Source organism: Suricata suricatta, chromosome 13, assembly GCF_006229205.1.
Source record: "Suricata suricatta isolate VVHF042 chromosome 13, meerkat_22Aug2017_6uvM2_HiC, whole genome shotgun sequence".
Classification (NCBI taxonomy): Eukaryota; Metazoa; Chordata; class Mammalia; order Carnivora; family Herpestidae; genus Suricata; species Suricata suricatta.
The window spans coordinates 61,656,337-61,682,533 of NC_043712.1; the positions used below are offsets into that span (position 1 = coordinate 61,656,337).

The 26,197-nt window shown below is 40.0% G+C and overlaps 1 protein-coding gene across 1 annotated transcript in view; it reads right to left on the minus strand.

The window, feature by feature from the left end:
- Positions 1-510: 510 nt before the first annotated feature.
- The window catches only part of HABP4 (hyaluronan binding protein 4), a 113,728-nt gene continuing 88,041 nt past the window's right edge, over positions 511-26,197 (minus strand). The window contains exons 5-10 of the mRNA XM_029919671.1: positions 25,897-26,037; positions 25,592-25,660; positions 18,323-18,406; positions 6,321-6,492; positions 3,337-3,522; positions 511-1,898 (exon numbers count right to left, since the gene is read on the minus strand). Of these exons, the coding sequence (XP_029775531.1) occupies positions 1,842-1,898; positions 3,337-3,522; positions 6,321-6,492; positions 18,323-18,406; positions 25,592-25,660; positions 25,897-26,037 (709 nt within the window). The 3' untranslated portion in view covers positions 511-1,841. The remainder of the gene's footprint in view (positions 1,899-3,336; positions 3,523-6,320; positions 6,493-18,322; positions 18,407-25,591; positions 25,661-25,896; positions 26,038-26,197) is intronic.

Consider the following 26,197-nt stretch of genomic DNA (forward strand, 5'->3'; position numbering starts at 1 on the left):
GAATCTTCAGTACTTCTGGGAAGGTAGCTGTATTTGCAAATACAGTATTAAATCCAGTGCTATGAGCTTTTCAAGCATTATTTACAATACTAAGGAATTTTCTTGAAAGGGATGTTTTGCCCATCTCAGATCCAAGGTAGGCAGAGTAACTTCATGTCCCAGCACCAAGCCTGCTGAGAAATGACATGGCCTCACGCCACAGTAGCTGATCACTATGGCTGAACCTGACATTCACTCTCCTGAGACTTGACTTAGGTCACTCCCACTCACTGTGTCCTTTCCAGGGAGAGGGAATAAAACAACCAGTTAATATATTGTAGTATTCATATATTGATTCAATAAGAAGAGACCAAGGGTGGACAGTCACCCACAGCAGTGGTCCTTAACTGTCTGTCACATGGCAGGGTGGGGGGCAGTTAGGTTCAGCTGATTCCTTCTACTGGGCTTTTTTTGCATGTTCTTTTCTCTTAACCTGTAAGTGACCAAAAGGATTCAGCTTTCTATGCACAGTCAGGAGGGAGTACCAACTTTTATTTACACTTGGGTTCAAGTTCAGAGCCATCTTAAACAGTATAGCAAAGCAGGGAGAAGCACAGATCCGGGACCAAGTTCAGATTCCAACAGAAGCATATTAACTGTGTGACAAGAGGCAAAGGTTATCTTCAGTTTCTGTGGTCAAGTGGAGACTGCATCACCCCAGCTGCCTGCAGCTTACAGCTGCCCAGTCCCTGCCCCGGGTGCTCGGCCAAGTGCGGGCTCCGGCGGGCCTCACTCTGCTGGGCAGAGCAGGACTCGGCGGGTCACTGAGACACGGAGGTAGTCCCCAGTCCCAAGCGTTCACCAAAGGCAAGAAATGGGAACCCAAACTGGCGTAGGGCCGGGTGAGGAAAACTGCACACAGTGTTCAATAAACACTATTTACAAGTCTTGCCAGGACAAGGACAGAGGGCATCTGTCATGGGCACTAAATTCAGATATGAGTTTCACGGGAGAAAAGGATATGGTGGTAAGGTGTAACACGCTTTGGCCTGTACCCCCTTTCACTTGATTGATGGGTTAAATAACATGATTTTAAAAATAATATGCTTAATACTCATCCTAAAAGCCACCCAAACACTAAATATGCACATTTATAATAAGCGTGCGTGTATGTGTGTGTACATACACACAGAAACCACGAGGTAGTTTAAATCACCATTAAAAAAGCCAGACAAACAATACTTTTCCTAATTCTCTGTCACAGAGTGGTAGCCAATGGCTGCACACCAGCTGCTTAAAATTATTGGTTAAATGAAAGCCAGAACTCTGAAACTTCTAGGGGACTGTAACATTTACAAGTAAACAGTAAGTACAGGTGTATTTTACTTCCTCAGTCTCTGGGAACTAGGCTGTGCCTGCATTAATGGTGTGTGTTATAGGTGTTTGGTCTAATACTAAAGCACATACCTTCCCATTCTATACACCTTATGAAGTAGTCTCAGTAGATTCTATTTCACACCTTTACTCTCCAGGTTTTTGTGGAGGATTCAATACAATCTCTATGTACACATTTTAAACATTATTTCTGAACTTCATTTGGAATTATTTAAATAAAAAAATAATCACCATTCTCCACCTTCTTGGGAAAGTGCCAGACTAACCCCCTGACCAGAACTGCTGCCTTGTGTCTGGAGACATCCCTACGCCACAGTCCCCAGGCCAAAAAAGTGCAACGAATTCACACTCCACGGGAAAAAGCAGTATCTATTGTTCTTAGAGTCTGACTCTCTTCCCCACAGCAAGAAAAGTCTCTTCATAGGTATGCCAATGCTGTTTTAGATTGCTAGGGAAATAGGGCTCTCTCAGGCCAAAGCAGGAAAGTCCTCAGGGTCATCTGGGTTGGGAGCAACATCTCGTGTCTAAAGAAGAAAAGAAACGTTTTTAAGGTAACATTCACTTTACCCATTGCACTTGGGCAGAGCCCTCTGAGAAACACATGTCCGCTCTCACCGGGCAGGTGCTGATGCAGGCTGCGGCCCGTGTGGGGAGAGACAGAGAGAGGGGGCCACGAAAGGGTACCTTCTCAGACTCGCTCTTGTCCCCTCTGTACAATGGCCAGTGGTGCCTGCCTCCCTCCCTTCCTCCCAAAAACCCTTACCAACTGACCCTTTTTGTATCTGGTACCTCTGTCATCCAATAAACATGATGTGGAATATTTGCTATATGGAGACACAAGGTTGATTAGAGGCAGTTACTGCCTGCCCTGGGATTCCCTGGGGTTAGAGGGGAAGTCCTGAGGAAGTCACAGCCTGGTAACATCAGCAACACATGGCCTATGACTGGCCCACAGGAGGGGCACCTACTGCTATTTGATGGCTGAGTGCATATCACAGTTGGTAAGATTTTCTAGAAGCAATGGTTCTTCCAGAGATAAGCCGCAGTGAATGAGCAAAGAGAATATGGATCCTGAAACAGTGCAATCTGACAGTGAAGGGGCGAGGGCCTGAGGGCAGGTCTGAGCTGTAGGAGAACAGTATGCAGAGATCTGTTGATAAAACATTTAAACAGTGCTTACTATATATTTAAATTGTGCTGGGCACTGGGGAAATCAATAATGAGCAAAAGCAGACATGGCTTGTGTCATCTACTGTAGAGACAACATACACTGGTCAATAATCACACCAGTGAGAATATAATTACAAATGAAGACAATGATTCAAAGAAAAAGAAAATTCTTTGCTCAAGGACTCTGACCTGGTCTGGAAGAAATGTGAGCAAAGAAGACTTCTCTGAGGAAGTGAGGTGAGAGGATCTATTCTAGGTGAGAAGGCAAATGGGTAGAAGGACCAGCAGGTGCAAATGCCCCGTCAGGTCAGGAACATGCTCGTGTGAAGAAACAGAGGGAGAGCAGGGGTGGCTGAGGAGCAGGGAAGAATGGTCCGAGGTGACAAAGGGAACCTGGGGAGGTCACAAGGAGGCCCTGAAGCCTTAGGAAGGATCCTGTCTACTCTGAAAATACCAGAAAGGCACAGGGCAGGTGATTGGATCACAGTTAGGAACCAAAAGGTGATCTGATAGGATCTCAAGCCTGGGGATCTTGTCTGATGCAGCTGAGTGGGTTTTCTGGTTCTGAGAGTGCATTCACGGCAGACGGTGGATCTCCCTGGTGACCATGGAGGCTGGGGCCGCCAGATGGTCTATATCCAACTGTGTCCATGCTTCTGACCTCACTGTTCCTACACGGGGATACCACACTCTAGATACAGGAATGGACAGCCGAACCAACGGCAGAGCCCGGGGCCTCATCCTCTCACCTCCTGCAGAAAACCGTCCAGGTCACATGGTACACACACTCACCACCACTTCTGCTCTGGGTCCGTAGTTCTCTGTCCTTCTGATCCTTCCCCGGCCTCCCCGTGTGCCACCTCTGGCTCCACGCCCAGGACGAGGGAGGTTACCAAAATTAATCTCCAGCTGGGATGTGATGTCATTGGCTGCTTTCCGGAAAACGTGGGCATCATCTTCATAGTCATCCTTTACCATCTGAAACAAAGTTACAGCATCTCTCTCTCCTCTCTCTCTCTCTCTCTCTCTCTCTCTCTCACACACACACACACACACACACACACACACACACACACACACACACCCGTCTCCATGGACACTCACTTGCTCGGGTCCAAGCGCTATGCCGCCAGGAAGCCGATATGGCATCACAGAGGGACAGTGGCCTCCCTGACGTGCTGTCGGCACTGGGCTGCAGGGCAAGGCAGAGGCAATGACCCTGCTGCGCTGAGGGTCCTGCAGGTTTCCCAGCCACATGTTCTCGTACTCACCGTCTTAATCCAAACATCTTTCAACTTACTATTAATTCAAGTGACACTCAAGTTTCTGCCAGTTTGGCAGGTTAAAATGTAAGATTTGACATGCCTAACATCAATATATATCTTTTATATCTAAATGTATTTTTCTGAGATTAAAACATTTTAATTTCTGCCTTTTATTTGTTCACAAATGCTACTTTGATAAATAAGGAAATATCACCTTCCTAGAATAGAACTTGATGGAAAAACTCATTTTAATGTGGGTGCTGACTGTACAAATACCATATGTTAAAAACTGCATGATACAATAAACAATTCTGACTCAAAATCCAGGAATATAGTAAAACAACAGAGGATGGTTATCTGACAGTTGCTGCAGAAAGAATTCAAGCTGCTTTTTAAGAACAATAGGCCAAAACACTTTGAGAAATTACATTTTATTATATGAGGTCAAATAAGTTCTGTTTCTTGTTAAAACTATATTAAATAAATCTTGTTCCAAATTTTATTTGGCTTCAATTCCTAATAATGGATAAAAAACAAAACCTCTCACTTTGGAGTAAAACATAAATCTACATAAAATATGCCAATGATCTTGGCTGCAAATCTCTAAAGTGCTATGAGGCCAAACATTCCTACTACAACTTGCCCAGGAAATGGGATTAACCTTCCTTGAACATATCAATCCCTTTAGGCCACCTGTTCATACAGGTTTCATGTTTAACATTTGTGTTGCCTTCAAAGCTGCATTAAAATAAAGCAGAGGCTTTAGCTAGATGGACTGTTGAAGCTAAAAAGGTGAAGGAAAGAACACTTCAGGAGCATTGACTCTCTGGGAAAAAGACACAAAAAACCAGGAAGAGGCCAAGTAATGCCCTACCACCTGCTTCAGAAAACAGTGGGCTCTCGGTGCATGGAGTGGGGGCGGGAGGCCGTGCAGGAGTGGGGGGAGGCCACGCAGGAGCCTGGGACAATACCAAGTGTGCTTTCTTGAAAGGGTCCAGCTCCTTTCACAGGCTGCCGGTGGTCTGCACTTCGCAAACACGAGGCATTACTCTAGTGCTTTGTCTCTTAGGGTGCCCAGAACAAAGTAAACCAGTGACCCTAAGATTTGGCTGTTGTTGCTTTCACAATTCCTGGCTAAAACCTCCAATGCCGTAACGTTAACAAGAGACCAAAGATGTGCTTCGTGGAGACCGAGCTGGATGACTCAGCTAACCCAGCTGCTTCAGATATTCCAGGAGACCTCTCTCCGGAGCCAGGGAGGATGAATCTGGTGTGGATGCAGGAAAAACACTGCTATTTTTACCTAACATGTCAGCTGCACATTTAACATCCTGACAGCACATTTGTTTTAGGAAAAGCTTCATTTACAATGGCCCAGAACAAAAAAAGAACAAAAGTGAATAGGAAAAGAGCCAACCCAGTTAGCTGATGGACTTGAAGAAATAACTCACAGAGACTTTCAAGAGAAGGCTCTTGCCTCCAGGCTGCCTGTGTATAACAGCTAGTGGAGTGGCTCCAAATTTCTTAGTAAGGCCTGGCAGAGACGAGGCGGTAAGGCATCCTGTATTATAAATGACCCTCTGGTGAAAGTATTCATTCAGAACACAACTAACCAAAGTGTCAGTGGAAACAGACAAAGCTACACAGTGTCAAATGGAAAATCAGTGTATAATATCCAGCAGGAAGGAACAGTGTGTCCACCACCATCATTGACACAGAGACGTGTATCAAGATAAAGAGCTGTGACTGAATGACGTGAATTCTAAAGTTTAAAGCGAGAATGTTCAGGGCACCCTTAAGTTCAGTGACTTTAACAGAATGCAATTACATGACTCACTGACCGTCTGCATCAGTATATGCTGGGAGACATTTTCGAAGCCGAGGCCTCCAGAAACGGGCTGAACACAGAGCATGAAAAGCAAGGCCCCCACTGGAGGGAGGAACAGTGCAAGCAATCCCGGCGGGAACAGGGTGTGACCAGGCGGCCACACCCTCCCAGGGGCTCCTCCCGGGTGCCAGCACTTAAAAGGCGGGGACAGAACTGCTGCAGTGACAGCACAGAACTCTGACAGGTTTCAAATGATCAACTCCTCCCAATAAAATGCTCTTATTAAGAACGTGAGACAAGAATAATCTAATCATAAAATGCAGAGTAGTTATCCTCTGAAACAGCACCGTTCATGAGACACTGTCCCTCTCTTGAGACAAAAATGAAATGCAGTTACCACACAGTATTTGCACAGTCAGAGCACAGCTGTGGGATGAGCAGAAAGATGCACTGTCACTAAAACTGCTTTGTATGAAGTGTTGATAGGCCAAGTTTCAACTATCTTTATGAACAAATACAGACACAGATACAATTAGGCACACATCATATCGGATTACTCTTAGGTAGAAACTAGAATGGCACCTCCTAATGTCCCATTTTCACACTAGAAGCAGAAAGGATCCATTAGTTTCCAGTAAGGTAACAATGAAGATTAACTCTAGATAAGAAAATGTCATGCTTACATCATCTCTATATTTGGACTTGTGTATCACCACCGCTTTGGAAGGGACAGTGGACTCAGGTTTCCGGATGTTAAACTCAGGCTTTGGTCTTGTCTGTTCTTGAAGATTTTTCCACTCATCCAGCGTCATCTCTTGAACTTGAGTTTCCTCTTCTAACTCCAACTCAGGAACTCTATGAAAAAGCAGAAGTTTGTGATGAGTCTAAAATGTTTACTTTCGCAAAGAAAAAGCTATCACTATTAGTTTAGCATACTATCCTAGAACTACATCTCATATTTTTACATAAGGTAAGAAAATCCCTGAACCATAAGCTTCCATATTTTAATCATTTTATGCTGTCACTGTGAACTGAAGATACTTCCTGTGTGTTTTCTTTTTTCTTTTTTAAAGTAATCTCTATGCCCGATGTGGGGCTCGAACTCACAAGCCCCAAATCAGGAGTCACATACTCTGCCAACTGAGTTGGCCAGTTGCCCCACTTTCTCTTTTCAAAGCAGTCTTTGAAAAATGGGAACTGCACCATCCCATTAGCATTATACTTGACCACCAGGCATTCCCTTCTCAGATGGCATTACACACAAAATGAGATAATTGCAGAAGAAAATGGAGAAGCTACTGGAACAAAACAAATATAGGCAACCATGAACAGATTTATAAAACAATGGGTTGCAAATACATACTTTTGTAAATATCCTCTTTAAATTCATGAGATTTCAAAAGAAAACAGAAGATATACATATCAATGGAACAGAATTCAGAGCCCAGGAAAAATTCCTTACATTCATAATCAACTAATTTTTTTTCAAGCTCATGACAAAAACAATTCAAAGGAGAGAGAATGGTTTTTTCAACAAATAGTGCTGGGAAAATAGGATGTCCACGTGCAAAAGAAGGAAGCTGGACCCCTACCTCACACCATAAATATAAGAGTTAGAAATGTAAACCCCTTAGAAGACGACACAGACATAAACCTTCATGACCTTAGATTAGGCAGTAGTTTCTTACCTGTGCCACTAAAAGTGTTAAGCAACAAAAGCAAAAGGGGTGCTTGGGTGGTGCAGTAGCTTAAGCATCTGACTCTTGATCTTGCTCAGGTCATGATCTCACAGTTCATGAGTTCAAGCCCTGAATGTGGCTCGCACTGATGTCATGGAGTCTATTTGGGATTCTGTCTCTCCTTCTCTCTGCCCTTCTCCCTCTTGTGTAAGCACATGCTCTCTTTGTCTCTCTCTCAAGATAAATAAATTAAAAGAAAAAGTAGATAAACTAGACATCACCAAAACTTCTGAAAACTTCTCTGCTGCAAAGGATACACTAAGAAAGTGAAAAGACAATCCACAGAATGGGAGAAAACATTTTCAAATCATATATATCTGATAAGGGATTTATATCTTGGATACAAAAAGGACTCTTACAACTCAATTAAAAGAAATAACTCAACTGAATAATAGGCAAGGCTCTGAACAGACATTTTTCCAAACATGATATACAAATAGCTAATAAGATGTTCAATATCATTAGCCATCAAAGAAATTGAAATGAAAACCATAATGACTTATACCCACTCCACACTCAGTAGGATGATTAAAATAAAAAAGACATTTAACAAATGCTGGTGAGGATGTGTAGAAATTGGGACCTCATACTTTGCTGGGGGTGGGAGGATATGAAATGGTGTGGCCACTCTGGAAAAACAGTCTGGCAAATTCTCAAAAATGCGCACACAGAGTTGCCATCTGACCTGGCAATACCACTCCAAGGTACACATCCAGGAAAAACAACAGCATGAAACACAGTGTGAAAACACCACAGCACTGCCACAAATGGCAGTTGAATAACGCTGTTTATTTTTTAAGTTTATTTATTTTGAGAGAGAGAACCAGTGGAGAAGGGGCAGAGATCGAGGGGGACAGAAGATCTGAAGCAGGCTCCATACTGACAGCAGTGAGCGCCAATGTGAGGCTCGAACTCACAAACTGTGAGATCATGACCTGAGCCAAAGTTGGGGGCTCAATCAACTGCGCCACCCAGGCACCCCCAATAATGCTGTTTATAGCAGCATTATTCACAATAGCAAAAAGAGTGGAAACAGCTTGACTGGCCATCAACTGATGAGTGGATAAAATACAGTATCTTTAAAACTATGGAATACTATTTGGCTATAAGACTAAATGAAGTACTGATACATGTTACAATATGAATAAACTTTGAAAACATTATGCTAAATGAAATAAACCAGGCACAAAAGTTTATGTACAATTCCATTTATATGAAATACCCAGAAAAGGCAAATTCATGGAGACAAATAGCAGATTAGTGGTGGCCAGGAACTGGGGGCAGGGAGGCCAGGTAATGACCGCTAAATGGGTTCGGGGTGATGAAAATGTTCTGAAACTAGATAATGGCGATGGTGGCATAAAACTGTAAATGCACTGTTACTTAACTGTACACTTGAAGATGATTAAAATTATAAATTTTGTTATACGTATTTTACCACTAAAAAATGAGACAATATATGAAAAAGAAAGAAACAAAGAGATAATATACAAAAAAGAAAGAAAGAAGCCAGGCACAAAAGGACAAATATTATATGCCACTTACATGAGGTACCTAGAATAGGCAAATTCGTAGAGACAAGAAAAGGGGTTACCAGAGGTTAAGGAGAGGGAGAAATGGGATTTACTATTTCATGGATACAGAGTTTCTGTTTGTAATAATGAAAATGTTCTGGACATGGATGGAGGTAATGGTTGCATACAATGTGAATATAATTAATGCCAATAAGTTACACACTTGAAAATGCTTAAAATGGTGATTTTTACGTTTTGTGTGTTATGTAATATACCCCAAACCATTGAATTGTGCAATTTATTTATTTATTTATTTTTATGTCTTTATTCTATGTTGAGGGAGAGAGAGATAGAGAGTGAGCTGGGGAGAGGCAGACAGACACAGGAGACACAGAATCTGAAGCAGGCTCCAGGCTCTGACCTGTCAGCACATAGCCTGATGCAGGGCTTAAACCCACCAACTGTGAGATCATGATGTGAGCTGAAGTCGTACGCTTAACCAACTGAGCCACCCAGGCGCCCCTGAATTGTGCAGTTTAAACAACTGAATTTTATAGTATGGGAATTATAGCTCAATAAAGTTTTAAGAAAAAAATAATTAGGTGGTGAGTGGGAAGGGAACCAAATCTATAATACCCTCACAGAAGGGCTAATGTGACTTGTCCTATGTTACAGGTTAATGATATGAAAACTGTTAGTGAAATCAGGAGAGAAACTTAATCACAGACCATTCGAAACAGGCATATTTGTAAAGTGACTTTAAAATATCAAGCTAGTGGGGTGCCTGGGTAGCTTAGTCGGTTAAGCATCCAACTCATTTTTAAGTTGTTTTTTCTTTAAGTTTATTTTTTATTTATTTTGAGAGAAAAAGTGAGCAAGTGTGAACAGGTGAGGGGCAGAGAGAGAGGGTGAGAGAGAACCCCAAGCAGGCTCTGCAATGTAAGTGTACAGCCCTGTGTGTGGCTCAATCACACAAACCATGAGATCATGACCCGGGCCAAAATCAAGAGCTGGATGCGTAACTGACTGGGCCACCCAGGTGCCCCAAGCAGGGAACAGATAACGTGTTCAACTACTTTACAACACTGCTGGTGTTGGAATTAACTTGCACCAGTTCGAACAGGCTCACAGCCAATTGTTCAATTTTCAGAAATTTTGCGAGCTGGCTGTTAAATTAACTTATTATTATAAATTAAATTATATAAATTATAATTAGCTATATTAAAGGTAATAATCACAATTCATTATTCCCTAATTATTCCACTATATTTTACCTTTATCCATGCTCTTGGGGTTTATTTATACCTAATGTATGTGCATAGTGGAAATGTTACATAATAGTGTACTATTGTTTATTTCTTCCCAACTCTGCATTCAGTATGACACAGTGGTAGTTTTAAATCAGCCACAAAAATCACCCAAGTGCAACAGATCCAGGCTTTTTCATCTGAGAGAGCCAGATGTTGAGTATTTACCAGCTTACCATTGCCCACAGGGAGGCACTGAGTAAAATTCTGACTCTGGGAAACATTTTGTGGACATATGGCCCAGTTTCTTAGACAAATAAATTACAAGGGAAAGAAAAAACATATAGATTAAGAGTGGCTTAAGAATAATCAAGATAGTGTAATATTAGTGTAATATAAAAGACCAATGGAACAGAATATAAAGTACAGAAATAGGCCTACACATAAATGGGCAATTGATTTTTAACCATGGTGTCTCATGTGCTAGAATAACTGGATACACATATACCGAAAAGGAAAAAAGGGAACTTTGATCGACACCTCACACTGTATACAAAAATCAACTCAAAATGGACCACAGACCTAAATACAAAAGCCCAAATCATTAAACTTACAGAAGAAAACCTTTGTGGTACTAAATTGGGCAAAGATTTCTTAGATATGAGACCAAAGGCAAGATCAATAAAAGAAAAAAATTGATAACATGGATTTAATCAAAATTAAAAACCTCTGCTCTTCAAAAGACACTATCAAGTGAACGAAAAGACAGGCTATTGAATGGAAGAAAATACTGGGAAATCATGTATCTGATAGAGGGCTTGAATCCAGAATACATGAAGAACTCTCAAAACACAATAATAAGAAAACTCTCAACACTCTTTATTAGAAGATATACAGATGGCAAATAACCTGTGAAAAGGTACTTATTAATGTCAATAGTCAATAGGGAAAACTCCAGTCATCTGTACAGTGGAATACTGCTCAACAATAAAAAACAAACTATTGATATATGCAGCAACATGGATGGATCTCAAAAGAAGTACTCTCAGTGAAAGAACACAGACAAAAGAAGAACACATGATGTGGGATTCCATTTATATAAAATTGTAGCAACTGCAAACTAATCTTTAGTGACAAAAAAATAGATCACTGACTGCTTAGGGGAAAAGGGTAGGAAGGAGGGATTACAAAAGGATAAAAGGAAACTTTTTGGGTTGGTGGATATGCTTGTTATTTTAATTGTGGTAATGGTTTTACAAGTGTATATGGATGTCAAACCTTGTAAAACTGTACATACTAAATATATGTCACTCATTGGATGTGAACTGTCTTAAAAATGCTGTTTTAAAAAGAGATGAGATATACCAATTGAGATGTATATATAAAACAAATAAGTTGTTTTAAAAAGAGATTTTGAGATCATAAGGAAACCAACAAATTACCCAGATATTTAAGGAATTGTGAAATACTTTAGATGAAACTGATGAATGGTTAAAGAAGATGTTTATATATACAATGGAATACTACTCGGCAACAGGAAAAAATGAAATCTTGCCATTTGCAGCAACATGGATGGAACTGGAAGGTATTATGTTGAGTGAAATAAGTCAGATCCCACATGTTTTCACTCAGATGTGGATCTTGAGAAACTTAGCAGAAGACCATGGGGAAAGTGAAGGGGAAATAAAAAGTTACAAACAGAGAGGGAGGGAGGCAAACCATAAGAGACTCTTAAATACAAAGAACAAACGGAGGGTAGATGGGGGTGGAGGAGAGGGGAAAGTGGGTGATGGGCATTGAGGAGGGCACTTGTTGGGATGAGCACTGGGTGTTATATGGAAGCCAATCTGATAGTATTTTTAAAAAACTTTAGATGGGATAACACTATTCCAGTTAAAAAGAATACACCTTTAGACATAATATTCTGAAACGTTTATGAACGAATGTGATATCCTGACGAAAGAGGAAGTGGGTAAAGAAATACATGAAACAAGAATGGCCATGATTTGATAAAATTTTAAGCTGAATAACCATTATTTTATATATATCTTCCTATGATATAACCTTCTAATACAGAGCTAAAAATAAAGAAAAATTAAGGATTCATAAAGATTCTTCATTCAGGCTACTTGTCACAGAATTAGGAAACAATCAGAACTGATTTCTAGGATACTATTCTGATTATAAACTATAATCTAATTCTGACTTCTAGAACCGATACTGTAAATTCGAGGATTCTTTCGTAACTAATATAGGTGAATAAATTCCAAAAAGTTCAATAAGAACACATCTTGTGTTAAGACTACAAAAGAAGTACTTTTCCTGTTTGCTTATCTTAAAGATCATCATATATAAACATGAAGGGCTACAACAAAAAAGTATAAGGCATATAAAAAATGTAGTCTTGGGCACCTGAGTGGCTCAGCTGGTTAAGTATCTGACTTTGGTTCAGGTCATGATCTCACAATTGGTGTGTTCAAGTCCCACATCCGGTTCTGTGCTGACAGCTCAGAGCCTAGAGCCTGCTTTCTCCTCCCGTCCCTCCCCCTCCTCCTCTTTGTCTCTTTCTTGCTCTCAAAAATAAACATTTAAAAAAATATTAAAAGAATGTAGTCTTTAAGTGATACATCGACACCCAAAGTGAAGCAAACAGTGGAGATCTCAGAAGAGAGCATTTGCTGCAAGTGATTCCCTCCTTAAAAACGATCACCCTGACCCTACTTACTCTGGGCCCCATTCACAGTGTACGTACAGATGTCCCCTGTGCGTTCTCCTCTACCTTTTGTCATTGCAACAAGCCATGTTAGGAGCAGTACAAAATCACCAAGGACGGGCTCCTTAACCTTATTCTCCATTGACTACAGATTATTACAAAAACCACATTCTATGAAAGTTCTGTGAGGCAGATCCCATTTCCATCCTATTTGAATTGGCACTAAATGCAGTTTTTATTGGCAGTGTTAGCAAAGACTGGATTTTCAACAGGAAAAGATGTATAATTAATCTTTCAGTTCCAGGAGGGATGAAAGTGGTTATATTTCTAACAGTTATAAAAGCATTATAATTGCTATTTATATCCTCCACATTTAACGGCATCCCCCAACTCCAATTTGACTAATTCAAAGACCTTCACAGTTCTTGGTCTATTACCAAAAATCTTGGGAGATGATTTTCCATCAAAGCTGCTTACAGATATAAGGTGGTCTAATCTATGATTTGTAACATGAATAATGCTATATGCAAATTTGATAGCTATATATTTGTTTCTATATAGGTGAAATTATAGAAACCATAGAACTGTTTTAACAACTGTTCTTTATTTAAAACATACATGGGCAATAATGGTAACATTTACTGTAAGTTTCCTAGGTGCCAGATGCTATTCAAAGCACTTTATGTTATTTTGGTCGTGATAATTAATTCCATAGGTTAGCTCCAATTAATAGCTCCATTTTATAGGTAAGGAAACTGAGGAACATGTTATATAGGTAACAAATGAAAGAGCCAGGTTTCATACCTATACATTCTATCTCCAAAGCCCAGACTCCACCTCTGTGCTCTTTTGGGAATAAGAGGGCAGAGAAATGCATGCAGATGGGAGATAGTCAAGATGTGGACACAGAAAACATACATAACACCAAATGTCCAAATATCCATTCAGGCAGTATCTTTTTACCTCAATATACAAAAGGGTGCTGGTAACAAAAAAAAACATGGGTTCTAGAAATAAAATTTTATTAACTAAATACTTAACCAGAGCAAGTGGATTGAACCTATATGTAAGTAACACCTCTTATTTCCTTCTCAAGTACTGAGAGGAAAGTGAATTTCATGCTAAATTTTGAGATCCTCAGAAGTTTGCCACACAAATTTTATAGAGTTGTTTCCCAGCTTTAAGAAAATTCGGCACGGGGCACCTGGGTGGCTCAGTCGGTTAAGCATCCGACTTGGGCTCAGGTCACGATCTCACAGTTCGTGGGTTCCAGCCCCGCATCAGGCTCTGTGCTGACAGCTCAGAGCCTGGAGCCTGCTTCAGATTCTGTGTCTCCCTCTCTCTCTGACTCTCCCCTGCTTGCGCTGTCTCTGTCTCTCAAAAAAAAACCAAAAAAAAAAACATTAAAAAAATTTAAAAAAAAAGAAAATTCAGCACATGACAACCTTCACTGTTTAAGCAAACATACTTGAAAACGAATTACAATGAAAAATATTTCATTGCAGGTATTTTGTAATGGTGCTTCCATAACACTCTTTTCATAAGGACTTTTTTTAGTTTTAAGGAAGGAAGGGAATGTCATTCCACATTACTGAATAGGGAAGTCCTCAGCAACCCCAGCAGCTCCTCCTCTGCTCCCAGAACCAGCATCTTCTCCCCGATTCAGTTCTTCAGAGCAAACATGGCACTTTCAACCACTCCTACCATTCACTACAGGTAAGAGAATGTCGGTCCCACAACATCTAGTGGCCACTTCTTAGCAAGCCCTTTAACCTCTGTGTCTCCATATGAGGATAGTATCTCCTCTTTCACGAAAGGGCAGCAAAGGATTGAGGAGTTAAGACATGGAAGCATTTCAAGTTCCTGGCATACAACCAATGTTAGATTTATTCTTATAGTCTTGTAACAAAATACTCCCAGGAAGTTGTCTCGAGCATCTTCAGACATGAGGACATCATGTGATAAGGAACATGTAATACTTCTATAATGAAAGGGGGAAGGGAGGAAGGAAGGGCACAGCACATATGATTGTCAACAAAATGTGTCCTATCTGAGGAAAATATATCCGTCAGGGTGTACATTTGAACGTAAGTGAGGATATATTAATCTATCAGGAAGTTCAAAACTGAGCAGAGCACTGAATATACATTTTGGCTGGTGCCCAAAGCCTGAGTGTTAGATCAACATGCAGATAAAGCTGAGACCAGAGAGCATCACGATCATCGAATGTGCTTCTCAAATTCAAACCTAATTCTGAAATTATCAAAAACCTGTAACTGTATTACCAGGAATTCCAGTGATAATTTTAAAGTATGATGGGGTGGTGCATGACAAAAACGTCACAGCACGGTTGGCCAGGGGTCTGCCCGTGTGGCTGCTCAGCGGCGTTAACGCCTGCAGATCTAACTAGACGCTCACTGTCCGCTGCAGGGGTGGAGGGGGGCGGGCGGGGTTGCCAGCCAGCTCTGCTAGGATATTGCAGACAGTGAGACTGCCACCAAACCACTTAGAATTTTGTCTTTCCAGAGTAACTGAGAAAACTATTTTGCCTATTTAATATTATGAAAGCGAGAATACCTCAATCAATTCCATAGATTAGAGTTACGCTATAACTTATTATTCTGCCTTACATAACCTGAATGTGTATAAATGGTTTATTGGCTCAAAAAGATATAATTTTTCCGAAAGGGATCTAGTTAACTCACTTTCTCAACATTCATATAAACTGTTAATTTACTTCCTTATTTTTAATTTCTTTCTTTAATTAAATACATTAACAGCTTTCATAATTATCAGTCATTGTAGCATTTTACTTTTGCAATAAGGAAAATACTAATAATAGCAGATAATTTTTTTTAATTTTTTTATGCTTTTTATTTATTTTTGAGAGAGAGAGAGAGACAGCTGGAGCAGGGGAGGGTCAGAGAGAGAGAGGGAGATACAGAATCTGAAACAGGCTCCAGGCTCTGAACTAGCTGTCAGCACAGAGCCCGACGCGGGGCTCGAACCCACGAACCGTGAGATCTGACCTGAGCCGAAGCCGGATGCTTAACTGACTGAGCCACCCAGGCGCCCCAATAGCAGATATTTCTATAGCATTAACTACATGCCAGGCCCCACTCTGTCACACACACACACACACACACACACACACACACACACAACCTATCCTTATAACAACTCTATGATGTAGGTACTATTATTATTCCCATTTTACAGGTGAAGAAAACTGGCATAGAGAGAATAATGTGCCCAAACTAATAAGTGGCAGAGCTGAGATTTGAACCCACATGCTGGGTTGGGGTCTGTGCTCTTAACCCCTAGACACCTTGCTTCTTGGCAGCTGACGGATGAGTAAGAGTTAAATCAGTGAAGGGGAAAGGGAATTTGGAGAAGAGGTCTGGGGGAAAAAGGCAACACCACTTGCTGAAGCGCTTTGGCACATGTGGGACAGAGCCAGAGGGAAAGGTCCTTGAGAACATGACATAAGGGCCATGTGGTGAATCCAGAGAAGGCACACAAGTGGCTGCACTTGAGGGCTCTGCAGGGTACAGATCATGTAGAACCATGAAGTTCAGGTCAAGGGACAAGAAGAGAACAGCAAGCGACCCAGGGTCTTGCATGAGGAGTGGGTGCATGACAATCAGAATGCCAGCACCACAGCCACTATGGTGCAGAAATGGCTTGTTCAAGGTAAGAAAGCAGGGAGCTCATTAGGAGTTGTCATGACAGACTGGATGAGATGATGGTGATGAGCGGAGAGAAGGTATAATCACCAGGGTAGTGGGACAGACTAGATTTGGGGAAGGAAGGGGTCAAGAGGAGGAAGTCTCAAGGATGACTCCTAGGTTTCTGGTTTGTACAGCTGGATGGATGGCAATGGGCTGTTCCACAAGATGGAAACACCTAGTGAGGACAGACGTCTCCTAGACACGCAGAGCAGATCTGAGATATCCATGGAGAAGTGTCCAGAGTAGGCAGCTAGAAACACACACCTGGAGCCCAGGCAGAAGGTGGGAGCCAGAGGTACACATTTTGGAGTTAATACATGAATGACGACCTGAGCTGTAGGGTGTGGGAGATCCTAATAAAGACATTAAAGAGGAGAGAGCCTAAAGCAGAGCCCTGAAGAACCTGACATTTTAAAAGACCAGAAACACAAGGATGAGTCTGCACAGGAGAAGCTGAGAGGTAGTGGGGAAACCAAAAGAGTGCAGACATCACAGAAATCAGGGAAAGAGACCTTGAGAAGAAATCAATAAAGCCAAATGTTCTGGCAGGTCAAGAAAGATGCAGGAAACATTTATTAGGTGTGGAGACATGTGGTGACTGTTTCCGAAGGGCAAGAGGGCACAGAGCCAGACCTGGAGTGAAGCAAGGCTCAAGTGAGAGAACGAAGTGCAGGAAGAGTGTATGTAACCTGGGAAAAAGGCAGTTAAATGAGAACGTGGGGCAAGAGTAGAAAATTTAAAATAGGAGACTTTGAGCATGTTTGATGAAGACCAGAGTTGGGAGGACGGTGAGCAGACTTACAAGGAAGGTGTTGATTGACAGTATGAGGTTTCCATGCAGTCAGCAGGAGACAGGATTCAAAGCCTGAAGAAACAGCAAGAGAGATGGTGCCTCATTCTTACCATGAGGGAAGGCGCAGGAGGTGGACACAGGCGGGTTTGTACCATAAGAGCAGGAAGATGATAAACTTCCCAGCCAATTGCTTCCAATTTCTGTGTGACATAGGAGGTAAAGTTATGTCCAGAAAGTGAAAGAAGTAGTGTGGGTATGAGAAGTATGGGGGAAAGGGGAAGTGGGCACAGTGTCAGGGCTTCGAGGAGACAAGCAGGATGGAATTGGTCTTTGTAGAGGGTGAGAGAAAGAAGAAGCAGAGAAGGGGAATGCTGGGTAGTGTCATGGGTTCATTTCAGACAGAATGCAGGTGATCAACAAGGTACAGGGGCTCCTATCGGCTCTGCTGTGGGCAGTGCTCAGCCGCCGGTGCAGGCAGAGAGTAGGCAGACAGCCAATGGTCCTCCAGGATTTCAGCCAATGATCAATCCAGGTTTTGCCATAAAGGTACAACAGAAGTCCAAGGGCAAGGGAGGTTAAGGACTGGGCAAGCACGCTAGAGGTGAACCAAGGACCTAAGCTCCATGAAGAAAAGAGGGAGGATGGACTCAGAATAAAGGAACAAGAGATGAGGGTCCTGATAAGAGGGAGAATAACTGCAGTACAGACTGCTGACGGGAAGAGGTTGTGGTCACTGGGCAGTATACTTAAATTAACTCAGTAATTATCATTAGTACTCATTCATTAGATTCTTTGAATTATTAATTAGTTCAATTATTCATTAATACATTAAGGTCAACCTTCTGTGATATAACAGAAGGCTGAACTTCCCGTTCTGTGAAGCGCTCTTAGAAATCATTAAGAGCAAGGCCAACAACAACCTGTGGGAAAAATGGGTAAAACACCCACTTGGCTGGCGATTCATCTTCCAGGAGGCCCGGGGACTCTTCTACCGCTGTGTTCTCTTCCATTGGTGCAGTTTGCTCCATGTCACTGAAAAGCAGTGAGAATCACTTGAGTCATACAATATGTCCACATCAATGTTTTTATATATCCAAGATAGAAAAAAATACATTTTTTAAGTAAATCTCATTAAAAAATTACTCACATAGGTAACCCACATCAAAATAAAAATGACAAAATGTTCTAAATTGCTAATCTATTGTAATTATTTTAAAAAATGTTAAAAGTATTTTTAGAAGTAGAGCTTTCTATGAGTGGCCTAAAGTTAAAACAGATTGTGAAAGACCAGAACAACTATTTAAGACTCTTACTGTCCTAGGAAATTCCAAATATTAACAGGAGCCATAAAATTTTCTCAACCTGTGCTTTTAAAAACATGTTCAAACTTCAGTGACCATCAATTTAATATAGATTGCTAAATACACAAGATGTTATATATGAACTTCATGGTACCTACAAACCAAAAGCCTATAATAGACACAAAAAAAATAAAATAAAGAGAAAGGAATCCAAACACAGCATTACGAAAGTCATCAAATCACAAAGGAAGAGAGAGAAGAAGGAACAGAAATTAAAACACAACCAGAAAATGATTAACAAAATGGTAATAATACATACCAATCAATAATTACTTTAAATGTAAATGGACTAAATACTCAGGATAAAAGATACAGGGTGACTGAAAGGATAAAGCAAGACCCATCTCTATGCAGCCTACAGGATACTCACTCACACCTAAAGACACACACGAACAAAGTGAAGAGATGGAAAAAACATTTACCATGCAAATAAATAGAAGTAAAAAAAAAAAGCTGGGTGGCAATATTTATATCAGACAAAATAGACTTTAAAACAAAAACTCTAACAAGAGACAAAGAAGGGTGTTACGTAATGATAAAAGATTGATACAAGAAGAGACTGTAACAATTGTGAATATCTCTGCATCTGACATAGAAGCACCTGAACAAAAAGCAATGTTAACAGACATAAAGGATGAAATCAACAGTGATACAAATAATAGTACAACACTTGAACACCCCACTTACATTAATGGATAGATCATCCAGACAGAAAATCAATCAGTAGCTTTGAAAGACACATTAGACCAGATAGACCTAACAGATATAAAACAAACTATCCCCAAACAGCAGAATACACATTCTTTTCAAGTGAGCATGGAACATTCTTGAGGATAAATCACATGTTAGGCCACAAAACAGGTCTCAAAAAATTTTAAAAACTGAAATCATATCAAACATCTTTTCTGATCACAACAATATAAAGCCAGAAATTATAAGAATAAAACTAGAAAAAAAAAAAGACAAACATGTGGATGCTAAGCGTCACGCTACTAGGAAACAAATGAGTCAATGAAGAAATCAAAGAGAAAATAAAAAATACCTTGAGACAAATGAAATAAAAACACAGTGGTCCAAAATCTTTGGGACACAGCAAAAGTAGTTCTAGGAAAGAAGTTTATAGTGATCCAGGCCTACCTCAAAAAACAAGAAAAAAAAAATCTCAAGCAATCTAACACTACACCTAAAGGAACTAGAAAAAGAGGAAAAAGCCCAACAGGAGTAAAGAAATAAGATCAGAGCAGAAATAAATGAAATAGAGCCTAAAAACACAATGAAAAGATCCATGAAACTAAGAGCTAGTTCTCTGAAAAGACAAATAAAATCGATAAACTTTTAGCCAGATTCATAAAGGGGGGAAAAAAGAGGACTTAAATAAATAAAATCACAAATGAAAAAGAATTTATAACTGACATCACAGAAATACACAGAATCATAAGAGACTACTACAAAAATTATGCACCAAAAAATTGTACAACTAGAAGAAATGGATAAATTCCTAGAAACACAGAATCTTCTAAGACTGAATTAGGAAGAAAAAACTGGCCAATTACTAATAACAAAATTGAGTTGGTAATCAAAAAACTCCAGAAATAGATGGTTTTGTAGGTAAATTCTATCACATATTTAAAGAAGAGTTAATACCTACTCTTCTCATATTCCAAAAAATAGAAAAGGAAGAAATACTTCTAAGTTCATTCTATGAGGCCTGCATTACCCTCACACCAAACTCAAAACAAAGACAATACAGAAGGAATTACAGACCAATATCCCTGATTAACATACATGTAAAACTCCTTAATAAGACATTAAAGAATAGCATTCAACAACACATTACAAGGATCATTCACCACAATCACACTGGATTTATTCCAGGGATGCAAAGATGATTCAATACCTGCAAATCAATCAATGTGATAAACTACATTAACAAAATGAAGGATGAAAATGATATGATCATCTCAATAGATGCTGAAAAAGCATTTGACAAAATTCAACATCCATTCATGATAAAAACTCTCAACCAAGTGGGAATAGAGGGAACATACCTCAATATAATAAAGGCCATATACGAAAACTCACAGCTACCATCACACTCAATGGTGAAAAGCTGAAAGTGTTCCCTCTAAGATCAGGAATAAAACAAGGATGTCCATTCTTATCACTTTTATTCAACATAGCCACACCAATCAGACAAGAAAAAGAAGTAAAAGGGATTTAAATAGGTAAGAAGTAGGGTGCCTGGGTGGCTCAGCTGGTTAAGTGTCCAACTTCAGGTCATGATCTTATGGTTCATGGGTTCAAGCCCCGCATTGGGCTCTGTGCTAAACGCCTGCTCAGAGCCTGGAGCCTGCTTCGGATTCTGTGTTTCCTTCTCTCTCTCCACCTCCCCTGCTCACACTCTGTCTCACTCTCTCAAGAATAAATTAATGTAAAAATATTTTTAAAAATAGGTAAGAAGTAAAACTGGTGAGTATTTGCAGATGACATGACACTATACATAGAAAACACTAAATAACCCACCAGAAAACTATTAGAACTAATAAATGATTTCAGTAAAGTTGCAGGATACAAAATTAATCTACGGAAATCTGTTGCATTTCTATACATTAAAATGAACCAGCAGAGACATTACAAAAACAACCCATTTACAACTGCATTAAAGAGAATAGCATGCCTAAGAATAAACTAAACCAAAAAGTTAAAAGACCTCTATTATGAAAAATATTGGACAATGATAAAAGAATTTGAAGACAACACAAATTAAATGAGAAGATATGGATTGGAAGAATTAATACTGTTAAAAAGGCCACACTACCCAAAGTAATCTATAGATTCAATGCAATCCCAATCAAAATGGCAATGTATTTTTCAGAGAACTAGAAAAAAGCAATCCTAAAATTTGTGTAGAACCACAAAAGACCCCAAATAGTCAAAGTACTCTTGAGAAAGAACAATAAAGCTGTACATGTTACAATCCCAGATTTAAAACTATACTACAAAGCTATAATAACAAAACAGATGCTGGCGAGGATGTGGAGAAATCAGAACTCTCTTACACTGTTGGTGGGAATACAAACTGGTGCAGGCGTCCTGGAAAATGGTATGGAGTTTCCTCAAAAAATTAAAAATCGAACTACTCTACAACACAGCAATAGCACTACTGCAATTCATCCAAAGGATACAGGAGTGCTGATTCATAGGGACACATGTACCCTAATCTTTATAGCAGCACTTTCAACAATAGCCAAATTACAAAAAGAGCCCAAACGTCCATCAACTGATTAATGGATAAAAAAGATTTTATATATACAATGGAATACTACTTGGCAATGAGAAAGAATGAAATCCTGCCATTTGCAACAACATGGATGGAACTAGAGGGTATTTTGCTAAGTGAAATAAGTCAGTCAGAAAGACAGATATCTCATGTTTGCACTCATATGGGGAACTTGAGAAACTTAAGGGAGGACCATGGGGGAAGGGAAGAGGAAAAATAGTTAAAAAAATAGTTTGAGAGAGACAGAGTATGAATGGGGGAGGGGCAGAGAGAGAGGGAAACAGAGAATCTAAAGCAGGCTCCAGGCCTGGAGCTGTCAGCACAAAGCCTGATGTGGAGCTCAAACCCATAAACTGTGAGATCATGATCTGAGCTGGTTGGACACTTAACCAACTGAGCCACCCAGGTGCCCAACATAAGCTATTTTTCAAAATGCAAAGATAAATTGACCTGTAATAACAGAATTGACTTACTTTTTTTTTAAATGTTTATTTACTTTTGAGAGAGAGAGAGAGAGAGAGAGAGAGCGCAAGCAGGTTGGGGAGGGGCAGAAAGAGAAAGACACAGAATCTGAAGCAGGCTCCAGACTCTCAGCTGTCAGCACTTGAGCCTGACTTGGGGCCCAAATCCACAGACCATGAGATTATGATGTGAGCCAAAGTCAGACGCTTAACCAAGTCACCCAGGCACCCTAACATTTTAAAATTCTCAATGGAAAACTATTGTAGTGAACTAAAAAGTGAGTTTTTCGATACAAAATCTAAATAGTTTTTAAGTTAATTTCTTTTTATAATCTCTACACCCAATGTGGGGTCGAACTCAAAAATCTCGAGATCAAGAGTCGCCCGTTCTACCGACTGAGACAGCCAGGTGCCCCAAATAATTATTATTCTTTACTTTTAAAAAAGGTCCTCAATCAAATGCACCCTGTGTGTGGAAGGACCTGGCTCCACTCTGCTTGGCAGAGGCCCCATCCCAAAGGCTGCCTCTGCTCATCAGCCTAACTCCGGCTGGGTTACAGCAGTTTCTGGCATCCAGGAGCCTCAAAATCCAGCAGCAGCAGCAGGAGCACAAATTACTCCAACTTTCTCTTTACTCCAGTGGCAACATAACAAACCAAGGGAATAAAAACCATAGGTTTATTGATAGTTCATAGCTTTCAACAATTAAAAATCATAAAAGGGACTATGTATATATAAACACCAGCATTTCTTAAACTTGAGCAGCCGCTTTAAAAAAAGAAAAATCACACATCTCCCTATGTTGACCTACATTATTTTTTTTCTTTTATAGTTTATTGTCAAGTTGGTCTCCATATAACACCCAGTGCTCATCCCTACAAGTGCCCTCCTCCATGCCCGTCACTCCTCTTCCCCTCTATATTATTTAATGAACAAACATAAAACTAATGTGCTATGGCTCTTATAGAACCATGTGACCAAAACTATAGAACATTGAGGTTTCAAAATTAGCAGCAATTTGTTAGCAGATTTTGTTATTTTGTTGAAAGTAAATCACCACTGTTAGATTTACAAAGATAAAGCCCTAGGGCAGATGTATATATTTTGACTTCAGTTATACGAACGCAGAAAATGCCTGTTTGAACAAGCACATTCCACAAAGCAAATTGAACACCTGAAGGCTTTGTTATCTAGTTCAAATTCAATGAGATTTACCCTTACCCAAATCTATGACAGTGAAGAGATAGTGAAGAGGTTTTAATCAAATGTTAATAAAACCATCTTGCTCTTTGAAATGAAAGTTGGAAGTCACCATTACTGAAAACTGCTTTCGTGGGTAACAAAGAAATATCTGATAATTACCACAGATAGAGAAAATTCTGCTTTCAGGCACTCACTGTCAAACTTCTGAAGAGAAGCATTAACAATGGAAATGGCTCATTGCACCATTTTGAAAACATCCATAGATTTAGTTAGCACAGCCAATGCCTTCAATACTAACTACAGCAAAAGGCTCCCGCATTTAACACACTGTGCAGTGTTTGGCCTCACCAGCCATTAACAGCCTTGCTATGGTAGGCTCACCTCTGCTCTTTTCTCATTAATCAAAAGCAGGCTAAAACTCCACTGTACTATACTGTTTTCATGACCAAATCAAAATCTCCACTTATTAAATAAGAAATTCAAGTCTTATTCTAGGAGAATCTTTAAGTTACAAATAATTACCACCTCAGAGCTTTGACTTAATAACTCATAAACCAACCCAAAATAACAGGGCATGTGTCATTTTAGCACAAGGACATGGCAGGCCACCTGTAGCACACCAGGCTGCTGGTTACTTCTTCATGTTAAAGGGTCAGTGCTGATCCCTCTGGGTACATAATTACTTGATGCCAAAATTATTTTAAGTTCCAAAGCAAACTGAAATGGAGTGGTAGCATTATATAAGGTGGCTCAGAGGTATTACTTTTTAAAATATATATTATCGAAGTAAAATAAAGTAAAATTAAAAGACTCATAATTATGAAACCCCATACTGAGGAACATTCAACAAGTTTCTTTTCCTTTCAAGGACAATATAGATGTGCAATGGGAGCACATGTAATATTATAGTTAATATTCTTTTGTATGTCTTTAAGAACAACAATTTCAGACAGGTAAGTTTACTGGGGCACTGGAATGGCTCAGTCAGTTAAGTGTCCAACTCTTGATTTCAGCTCAGGTCATGATCTTCTCATGGTATGTGAGTTCCAGCCCTGTATCAGGCTCTGTGCTAATGGTGTGGAGCCTGCGTGGATTCTCTCTCTCTCCCTCTCTCTCTGCCCCTCCCCTGCTCATGCTGTCTCTCTCTCTCTCAAAATAAAGTTTTAAAAAAGGAAAAAACAAAAAAAGGCAAGAAAGAGAGAAAAATAAATTTATGTACAAAGCTTATGTTCTGGATTCCCTCAAGCCTTCAGGATTGTGGAAAGACTTCCCTACAACATGCGCTGAGAGGGATCCATCCCTTGCCTTGTACGCCCTCAAGTCTTCCTGCCTATTCTTTGCAGACACCAGGAAGGCATTGCCCCTAAAGCCATGAAAGGACTGAAACAGCAGAACTGAGTATTTCTTCCAAGTCGCAAAATTCGCACATATCTGAGACACCAAGAAGCTTCAGAGAAATGTCAGATTTGAGCCTTCGGTGAAACCTGTCATTGAGCTTCAACCTGCAAATGATTTCATAAAATCAAGATGCAATGTATATATGAACTTGGGAAGGCCACAGAAAAATAAAAGTATAGAATAGCCAAAAATGTAAAATGCATACTAAGGCCTACGCAGATGTAGAGTGTCATGTGCTGGGGCATCAGCAAATACACAAATTTGTTTGGCTAAACTAAATGGACTTTAAAACCACCGTAAAAGCCATTTTCAAATCTAACTGCAACATAGCAAACATGATTTAAAAAGCTATCTCCCTAAACAAAAGCCTAAAATCAATCTTTACCTAATGGCACACAAGTATAAAGACACTGGAAGCCCAGCAGAGAAGACATAATTTTCACAGAAGGAAAATAAAGATCTGGATATTTCCACTTAATTGTAGGTTCACAAAAGGCACACATTTGCACCATACCTGGTATCTTTACCTGATCCCCAGGTTCGAATTCCACATCCACCCACGTTGTCTTCAGTTCTGATTGCTCTAGAGAAAGAAAGAATGTTCCCTTAAGCCAAAAGCTGGTCTCCAGTCGATCTCCAAATCATAAAAGTTGATCAGAAAAGCTGTCCCAGAATCAGCTCCCTTGGGAATAAGTGCATACTAATATAAACTCAATTAATATTAACACATAACAAACAGATTCATACCATGTATTACCAAGACCATAAAGCAAAGACAGCAGTTACAGAGGAACTTAACATTTTCTCATTTCACCATACCTCTCAAAATCTCGTTTCCCTCTCTGGTCAAAACCATCAAAAGCTCTGTTCCCAGGGCCGCCTCTGCCTCGGCTTCGCATGGCCCCCCTTGGGCCTCCACGGCCTCTCAGTGGTCTGTCTCGATCAAACCTGTCAACGGGTCTAGGAAGAGATGGGTGTAAATAATAAAAAGTGGTGAACTGGATTGAAGGCCTAAGGCTTTTGTGAGAAAAAAAAATTCTAGAAGGACATCATGACTATACTATATTGGAAAGAACAGTGGCTTGAATAATAAAGGAATAATTAACTTTCACTGAACAAT